The 10,019-nt window shown below is 37.4% G+C and overlaps 1 protein-coding gene and 1 non-coding gene across 2 annotated transcripts in view; one reads left to right on the top strand and one right to left on the bottom strand.

Annotated features, from left to right (window-relative positions):
* The window catches only part of LOC101580425 (C-type lectin domain family 4 member A-like), a 38,528-nt gene extending 31,186 nt beyond the window's left edge, over positions 1-7,342 (top strand). The window contains exons 4-6 of the mRNA XM_023710603.1: positions 4,311-4,339; positions 5,216-5,331; positions 6,855-7,342. Coding sequence (XP_023566371.1) covers positions 4,311-4,339; positions 5,216-5,331; positions 6,855-6,993 — 284 coding nt within the window. The 3' untranslated portion in view covers positions 6,994-7,342. The remainder of the gene's footprint in view (positions 1-4,310; positions 4,340-5,215; positions 5,332-6,854) is intronic.
* LOC111815617 lies at positions 2,740-2,846 on the bottom strand. Its single transcript, XR_002820290.1, has one exon. It is a non-coding gene; the product is annotated as a U6 spliceosomal RNA (small nuclear RNA).
* Positions 7,343-10,019: the final 2,677 nt, after the last annotated feature.

Raw genomic sequence — 10,019 nt, 5'->3', positions numbered from 1 at the left:
CTGAGATTGCATTTTGCTCCTTGTCTTTATCATTTCGTTTAACACTGACCTGTGGCCTTTGGTGTAGAGCTTTGGTGCAATTATGTTATCACTTAATGAAATTCAGGTGCTGATATACCAAGTTCTGTTCATGCAGTTGTGCCTGGCTTCAGTTAGGCTACTGTGCTCAGCTCCTTACTGTTGTTGCCCTTGGAGGTGGTCTTGCTGTACACCTCTGGTAAGATGATCTGTTCCTGGATTAGCTGTGTGGATTTGACCCTAGTCTCTCACTGCGAGGACTTTAGCTGCAATGTTTTACCTCAAGTCTGTATGCTATGTCTGGTCTGGGTCTGGAGGGGTGTGAGAAGTGGGGGCGAGAGAGCCCAGAAGCTCTCCCACACACTCACCAGTGTTGTGTTTTGGTGGGTCTGCAGGACTCCCAAGAGTGCAGCAGCAGTTCTTACTGAGATGGCAAGCTGCGCTGGGTCTGGTCAGGCGGGGGTGGTATGGAGTGGTCTGGAGAATGCAGGGAAGTGACTCTCTCATGTGGAGGGCCTGGGCCTGGGCCTAGAGCAGCGGCAGGCGCAGGACAGAGCAGAAGCTCTCCCCAACACTTGCAGGGCCTGGGGTCAATCGCATATGGAGCGCCCAAGGCGCGGTGGAAATTCTCACTCAGAGGGCAGGCTGCACTGGGTCTGGCCGTGTGAGGGAGGTCTGGAGAACGCGGGGGAGGGCCTGGGCCTGGAGGGGCGGGCTGGCGCAGGACAGAGCAGAAGCTCGCCCCCACACTCGCAGGGCCTGGGGTCGGTCGGATATAGGCATTAGTTTCTAAAGACATTGCTCTGGAATATTGCTGCTGAGACAGAAAGTTTCCCAATAACATACATATGCACAACTCCTCAAGCTTTACATTCCATGCGTTGTTTTTGAGGTAGTAACATGGCAATCAAAAGATCTCACGTAGGAGCTGACCTGCAGGGTGAAAGTATTTTAGCATAAGTTTCAGTTTTTAATTTTACTATGTAAATACCTTATACATTATAAACTGCTTAATACAGACAAATAACAAGATGAATAGGGAAATAAAGTTAAGTCATGAAAACACAATTCATAACCAGGAATGAAACTAAAGACTTTCTAATGTTATAAAAGGACAAGATGATGTTTTCTAAAGTTTCTTCATGTGCAACTTGAGGAATGCCATCCTTTAGAGGAAAAGTGAAACTAAGAAGAAAATTATTAGGGTTGTGGGTCGCATTTGCTCTAACGTGTGTGATGATCTGGCCTCCCAAAGGCCCCACACTGCTATTCTTGGATCCTCTCTTTTCCTTCATTTTTAACTATTTATAATTTAATATTTTTCTGTGAACAGCTTAAATAAAATATAATTTTTTTGATCCATTTAGTGCATGATGATAGACCTGATTCTGGTTTTTCTTTTCACCATGTGAAAATCCAGTTTTCCTAGCACTACTTATTTATTTAATTAAGTAACTTATTTATTTTAATTTATGTATTTGATCCAGGGCCTCACTACTCAGCTTGGGCTCATAATGATCCTGCTGTTTCAGCCTCCCCAGCACTGAGATTACAGGCATGTGCCGCCACACCTGGTTTCTGTGGACTGCTTGTGGGGCCTGGGGTGGGGTCTGCTGGGCATGTAGTACTGGGGATTGATCCAGGTCCTTTCACTTGCCAGGCAGGTGCTTAGACCACTGAGCTATCTCCCCAACCCCTAAAATATATTGTTTTTGTAGTAGATATACAAATTAAGGTTTGTAGAAATATATCCAGGTTTGCAGATAGGTTGCAAAGATAGTAGTGTTCCGTTTATACCCCCACTCAATTTCTAATGTTGTTAACATTTAACATTAGTGTGGTACGTTAGTCTTGGCTAAAGCCCATATTTTTGGGGTGGGTGTGTTTTGAGACAGGGTCTCCCTGGATGGCCTCAAACTTGCAGCAATCCTCCTACTTCAGTCTCCTGAATACTGAGACTTATTTTCTTTTAAAAATTGTCCATATTATCCTTTACAGTCCCTTCTGCCCCACTTTATTTCCTTCCCCTTATCTACTTGAGGTCTCTCTGCTACTCTTGTGTAACATTTTATACCATCCCACATATTACGGAAAATTTGCAATATTTATATTTCTGAGTCTGCCTTATTTCACTAAGCATGGTGCTCTTCAGACCCATCTATTTTCCTGCAAGTGATAAGAGTGTCTTTTCATCACTCCTGTGTGATACACTTGGGTGTTTCTATGTATTTTCTTTACCATTTATTTTGTTGATGAGCACCATGTCTTAGCTACTGTGAATGGTGCTGTGATAAATGTGGGCATGTAGCTGTTCCTATGGAAAGCTGATTTTAATATTTTCAGATGTATACTGTACCAATGAGTGATATAGATTGATCTATACAGGCAGCTCTATTTTTATCCTTTAAAAAAGTTTTGGTTTTTTTTGAGATTATGTTCATTTTATTAAGCTATTTCAAATACTAAAGTTTATTGTAATGCATAGTTCTTTATTTCCTTTCTTTTTAAAATTAATTTTATTGAGAAACAGCAGAGAGACAGTTTCAAAACAAGTTACTAGGACAGTTTCAATAATTAATAATACATTGTGCATTGTTATCTTCTTAGTGTTGTTAAGTTTCATGTATTATTTATATATTCTAGATTTTCACCTTCTGTCAGAAAAGTAGCACCAATTATTTTCTCCTGTTCTGTAGGCTGTTTCTTTAATCTGTAGTTTTTCCTGCTGGGGTAAGACTTTAAAGTGTGCATGCCATTTTTGCACAAGGGCCATGTTAATCTTCTCTGTATCATTCCAATTTTAGTATGGGTGTTACTGAACTGAGCACAGAGACTTACAATTTAATGTAGTTTCATTTGTCCACCATTGGTTTATTTTCTTGGCTACTGAAGTTCTACTCAGAAATTATTTGTTTGTGTTATGGCTTCAAGTATCTCCCCTATAGTTTCTCTAAACACTTTCAAAGTCTTAGGTCTTTTTTAAGAATAATTTTATTGAGAAACAAATAGCAGTGAGAGTTTCAAAACCAATCAGTAGGACAGTTTCAATAATAAATACATTGCACATTGTTGTCTCAGTGGTTATTTATTGTACAAGAGGCAGACATGACATCCTGTCCACAGACACTATTAGAACAAATCTTATTCAGTGAATTAAGTGAATGTAGCTATATATATATCCTATTTGAATAAAAGTCTTAGGTCTTATACCAAGGTAATCGACCTATTTTGAATTATTTTTCTGTGTAGGTCAAGAGATAAGGATCTATCTAAGTTTCCATCTTCTACAAGTGGATATCCAGTTTACCCAGAACCATTTGTCAAAGCACTATCATCTTGCAAACGTCCATTTCTGTGCCCTCTATTATGTTCCTTTGGTCTTTTTGTTTATTTTTAATCCCAGTACCGTGTTGTTTTTGTTACTGTGACTTGGTAGTATAGTTTGAAAATGTGTATTTTACTTTAGTCTTATTCTTCTTGCTTAGCATTGTTTTGGTTATTTAGGAAGTTTTGGCTTCCATATAAATTTAAGAATTTTTTTCTAATTCTGTAAAAATTATCACAGGCATTTTGATGGAGATTATATTCAATTTATGAATTGCTTTTAGCAATATGGCCATTTTAATAACATGACCTGCAAATCCAAAACACAGGATGTCTTTTGGTTTTCTAGAGTCCTCAATTTCAATCTCTGAAGTCTGACATTTGTATTATAGAGGTCTTTAGATTGAGTCTTAGGTATTTTTTAAACTATTGTGAGTGGGAATAGTTTCTAAAATTCCTTTCTTAGCTAGAACATTATTAGTGTATAGAAAAGATGCTTATTTTTCTAAAGTTGAGCTTTTTATCCTGCTACTTTGTTGAATTTGTTTAAATCTCTAAGTGACTTTTGCTGAAGACTTTAAGGATCATCACAGAATATGATCATAATATCTGCAAACAAATTGACCTGTTTCCTTTCCCCTAGTTGATCCAGCTAAAATTTAAGGCACTATATTGTACAGGAGTAGTGAGACTGGGCATTCTTTTCTCATTCTTGATTTTAATTGGAATTCATTTAGTTTTTCCACCATTGAGAATGATGATGTTTGTGAGTTTTTTGGGGTTTTTTTTTTTTTTTTTTGTATTTTAGGGAAGGGTCTCCAGAGTATTCAGAGTCTTACTACTAGATCAGACTCGTAGTGATCCGCCTGTTTACAGCCTCCCAAGAGCTGTATATGAGTTGCTGAAGTGAGCACAGAGAATTAAAATTTAATGTAGTTTCATTTATCCACCCTAACTTTATTTTCCAGGCTACTGGAGTCCTACTCAGAACGCAGATGTGAGCCACTATGCCCAGTCTCAATTGCAGTCTCAGCATACCCCCTAGGCAGGACCGGCATGGCTAGCCCAGGGATCAAACCAATGGCACCTGGGCCTGCTAGCAGGCATTTTAATCTACTGAGCTATTTGGTTGGCCTGATTGTGAGTTTTTATGTAAGTCCTTTGCTAATATTGAGGAATGACCCTCTTGTATTTAGTTTCTTCAGGGCTTTCATGTCAATTGTATTGATCTTGTGATTTTTAGCTTTGATTCTATTTATGTGGTGCATAATGTTTATTGACTTGGATATATTGTACCATTTTGCCTCTCTGGCATTAAACCAACTTGATCATGGTGTATGAACTTTTCAATGTGTTGTTAAATTCTATTTGCAAATATTTTAGTTTATTATATTGTTTTATTTTATTTTGATACCAGGGATCAAACTCAGGGCCTTGTGCTTGCCAGGCAGGTGCTTATACTGCTGAGCTACATCCCGGCCCTGCAAATATTTTAAGGATATTCGCTTTTATGTTCATCAAGGATACTGTTTTATAGTTTTGTTTTTTGTTGTATCATTGTCTGGTTTCAGTATTATTTATTTTTTATAACTTTAAAGAATTCTTTTGAAATATCATGCCATGCCCATGGACATGTAGAATTAGAATATTAAATTGAAAATTTAAAAAATTCAAAAGGCATAGAAATGTTAACTCTACTGATTTAAACATTGAACAAAGTATCCATGTGTAGCATTATCAGACTGTGCTCCATAACTTTTTCAATCAACATAATATTTTAATAGAAAAACACAAAATTTGTAAGACATAAGGAAAGGAACTCAGTTGAAGGCGAGTAATCTAAGTTTTCTATGTTCTCCCTTCTCCCCCACAGGAATTCATCGCACAGAATGTGAAAAAAGGCTGTGCTTATTATGTGGGGTTGTCAGATCCAGAGGGTCAGAGACATTGGCAATGGGTTGATCAGACACCATATGATGCAAATGTCACGTGAGTATATATATATATTCTCATATATATATATAAGAATCCTGGGTGCTGGATCATACCAGGAACTCAAGATGTTCCTACAATAACTTATGAAATTAAATAGCTCTCATTTGTGTGAATTGTTGGTAAGGGCACAATCATTTTATTATCTTATTTAATTATCACAAGATCTTGAGATCCACATTATTATATTTTATGGAGATGAGGAAATTGAATCTGGAGACGGTAGATATTTCACAGAAGACTATTCAACAATGTTTCCCAAACACAGGTGGCTTCTACTTTGTTTTAAACTATCTGTATAATAAAAATTCATGGTGATTAAAAGAGTAATTGTAAAGATTAAATATATCTCATAAGGAAAAAATCTCAAAATGAATGCTCATGTAATATCTCATATTGTCATTTTGTAAAAGTACTTAAATACTTTAGTATATCACCACCTTTGATTCTCAGATTTGTGTGAAATATAAAGTGATCATTCTAGTTCTGATTTTTAGAGAGAAAATTTAAAAATCAAAGAAATTAAATTACTTGTCCAAGAAGAATAAGTGAAAGGTCCTCACATCTTAACAAGTTCTTCAGACTTTAGAGTCATTCCATACAAAGGGAAATAAAAATATAGTTACAGTTAAAGATATCCTAGTATAGCAATACATGCATACCCATGCTTATAGCAGCACTATTAATGACAGCTAAATTTTGGAAACAATCTATATGTCCATCAACAGATAAGCAGATAAAGAAGATGTGGTATTTACACACAATGGAATACTACTCTGCATTATAGAAAATTAAAGTTGAGTCTTTTGTAGCCATTGGTACCTTAAGACCACAATGTTAAATGAAAAGAATCAAACACACAAGTTTAAGTATTGCATGGTTTTCTCTTATATGAGAAATCCAAATTGTAAATAAAAAAAGAAGTTAGTTAATAGAAAGCAGGGAAAGAGTTCTTTCTAACTTGAGAGAGGCATCAAAGGATCAGGAGAAGGGGAAGCAAGAGAAGAGATAAGGAATAAAATGGGAACCAAGATGTGTTTTTTTTTGTAGGACAGTTTCAATAATTAACACATTGCATACATTCTTCCTAGTTGTTAATTGTTGTACCAAGATGTGTTATATACATGTGCTGACTCCACACAAAGGTCCTAACATTGTGCACTGCGAATGTACTAATAAAAAGATGGCTATCTAGGATAAGAGTGAAATCCTATATGCAGGCCCTGTAGACTGGAAGTCCTCTGGGGAAAGGACCTGGTAATAAGAACATAGAGGAGAGCCTCTGGGACATCTGCCGGGGACGTTTAATTCAATAAAGTGTGATGTAGGCACAATGTTCAAGGCAAATGCCTGAAATTTAAGTGGAAGCAAAGCTGAGTAGGAAGTGAGCCAGGGCTGATTTGATCATATCTTATCCTGGCTTCCACAAAATTCATGTGTGATTTCCATGTACTCCTTTCTGTAACTAAGTTTTCAAGGTATTGTTGGGAGAAAGACCATCATCCTTCTTTCCCTTTCAGATTCTGGCACCCAAAGGAGCCCAATAATAAACATGAACGCTGCGTCACGATAGATTATCGTCAGCAGTGGGGTTGGAATGATTTCCTTTGTGATGGAGCTGAGAGGTCAGTTTGTGAGATGATGAAGATCTACCTGTGAACCACACATTGTCGTGGCACAAGTGGTTGGACTGACATCCGTCATGAGATGTAGTTGCAAGATCTTGATGTGAAGGGGTAGTTTTAGAATTTCATGTATGTGAGTCACTATTCCTACTTTGAGAAAAGTGGTTTCCACATTTATCTGCTCATTCTTTCCATTGCTCAGCATGAAACGAGCACTTGCTGAGTGTTTTCCACATGGCCTACACTGGAGACCCCTTTTGTGTGTACATAGAAACCATGTGAGCCCCTTTCCTAATTTCTGTCTGAATGATGAAGTTTATTTACTAATGCAATTAAGTGATGCAGTTCCTCATGTTTTTCTGTTTTCTCCCCTTTGTCTTTATTAGTTTATAATTGAAAAATAAAACCGCATGTATTTAAGGTACAGTGTGTTGATTTAATATATATGTACTGTGAAATGCCTACCAAAATCAAGTTAATTAACACATCCACTACCTAACACAGTTACTGTGTGTGTGTGTGAGTGTGTGTGTGTGTGTGTGTGTGCATGTGTGTGTATTAAGAACATTTAAGAGTTTTCTTTTCTTGGTGTCAAGATCAAACTCAGGACCTTGCTGTTGACAGGCAGGTACCTATGCCATTGAGCTTTCTCCCCAGCTATCTCCCCTTACTGTTTCTGGGGAGTAAAGTAGCACATCCATGATCTAAACAGTAGGGAGCCTCTGGGGGAAAACAAACTAAAAATAGAATTACTGTATGATCTAGGAATTAAGTTCTGGGAATATATTCCATAAATAAACAAACAAACAAACAAATGAATCTGCACTCCCGTGTCATTGCAACATTTTTCACAGTAGAGAGACATCGAAACAATCTAACAGCCAAAGGATGGACATATGAAGAAAATCTACCTTATATGTATGTATATACACATTGGCATAGTATTCCAGCATAAAAATATCCATTATCATCTGCCACTACCATAGTGTTTGCTATGCTTTGCTTTCCAAAGGTTCACGTGTTGAAAGCTTTACTTCAGGCTCTTTGGAGATGTGGGTGCATATTTGGGGGCTGTTAGGCTGTGGAGTGCTCTGCCTTTGGAAAGGGATGGGATAGTTTTCTTGAAATTCTTAGTGGGATTCTGCCTTATTCAATTCCCTTTAGTCTTATTTTATATATTTCAGTGTACTGATCTTCCACTTCTTTGATCTTCCTAAAGCCTATTTTGATGGTGCAGACCGGTAGGAACTCTGGGAAACAGAGGCAAGAAGATTGCAAATTCAAGCCCAGCCTGGGAAATTGAGCAAATTAGCAAGAGCCTGTCTCAAAATAAAAAGGAAAAAGTGGTCATTGTGTGAGGTCTTGGGTTTGATCCCCAGTACTTCAAAAAGCTTGCTAAGTGCATTTCAGACGTGCAGTGCAATACTGATAGCCACCCACTTCCTGAGCGTGGTTTTTGTGTGTTAACTCTAGCCACCATGCTGTACAGTGAAACTCCAGACATTATCTATGTGTTAACTGAAAGTCTTTAACTTTTAACTGATGCAACCCCATTTCTCCTACCCTCAGTGTCTCACAAACACCATTTTACTGTTTCTCCCGTTCAACTTACTTCCACTAGATGATCTCTAGATTCACGCATGTGGTGGCAAATGATAACAGATCTTTTTGTGTTGGGATACTATGCCAATGCGTATATACATAAATATAAGGTAGATTTTCTTCTTATGTCCTTCCTTTGGCTGTTAGATTGTTTCGATGTCTCTCTACTGTGAAAAATGTCACAATGACACGGGAGTGTAGGTTCATTTGTTTGTTCATTTATTTATGGAATATATTCCCAGAACTTAATTCCTAGATCATACAGCAATTCTATTTTTAGTTTGTTTTCCCCCAGAGGCTCCCTACTGTTTAGATCATGGATGTGCTACTTTACTCCCAAGAAACAGTGCACAAGACTTTCCTTTCATTCATATCCTTGCTGACACGTGTCAGCCATGTTGTTTGGTGTAGTCATCATTTCAGGAGTGAGAAGATCTTTCCCAGTGTTTGCTATGCTTTGCTCCCCAAAGGTTCATGTGTTGAAGGCTTTGCTTCAGGCTCTTTTGAGATGTGGGGGCATCTTTGGGGGCTGTAAGTTTGTGGAGTGCTCTGCGTTTGGAGAGGGTTGGGGTAGTTTTCTTGAAATTCCTAGTGGGATTCTGCCTTATTCAATTCCCTTTAGTCATGTTTTATATATTTCAGTGTACTGATCTTCCACTTCTTTGATTAAATTTATTCCCAAGCACTTTATTTTGCTTTATACCTTTAAAATGGTACTCAATTTATTATTTAAGGTAATTTGTTAGTGTATACAAATAGAACTGAATTCTACATTTATTTTGTATCCTAGCAAACTTATTAGGTCTAATGTGTACACACATGTATGTGTGTGTGTGTGTGTGTGTGTGTGTGTGTTTAGTCCTTTGAGTTTTCAACATATGAGATTATATTAACTTCTGAGTTAATTTTATTTTTCTATTTTGGAGATTTTATTTTCTTTTTCTTGTCTAATTTCTCCGGTTAAAACTTGTAGAACTATGTTTAATATAGAGAGGAGATGGCATCCTTGATTTATGACTGATCTTAAAGACTTTTAACTTTTCACTGTTGAGTAGCATGTTAGCTGTGAGCTTTTAATATTTGAAGTTGAGACATATTTCTTCTACTACTATCTTGTTGCAGTTTGTCATGTATGTATGTATGTATGTATGTATGTATGTATAGGTGTATGTATGTATGTATGTGAAAGTTTTGTCAAATGACTTCTCTCATCTGTAAAACAGATCATAGAATTAACTTTCAGTCTATTAATGTGTTGCTTTGTGTGGATTGACCTGCATGTAGGACTCATTGTTGCATCTTGAGGAAAAGCCCCACCACATCACCTATCTTTGTGTGTGTGTGTGTGTGTGTGCGTGTGTGTGTGTGTGTGTGTGTAACCACAGATTGAACTCAGGCCCTTGTGCTTGCCAGGCAAGCAGTTATTTTACTGAGCCATCTCCCTGGCCCCTCATCACA

Source organism: Octodon degus, unplaced genomic scaffold (assembly GCF_000260255.1).
Source record: "Octodon degus isolate 3935 unplaced genomic scaffold, OctDeg1.0 scaffold00018, whole genome shotgun sequence".
NCBI classification, from domain to species: domain Eukaryota; kingdom Metazoa; phylum Chordata; class Mammalia; order Rodentia; family Octodontidae; genus Octodon; species Octodon degus.
This window is presented reverse-complemented; position numbering and strand designations above follow the sequence as displayed.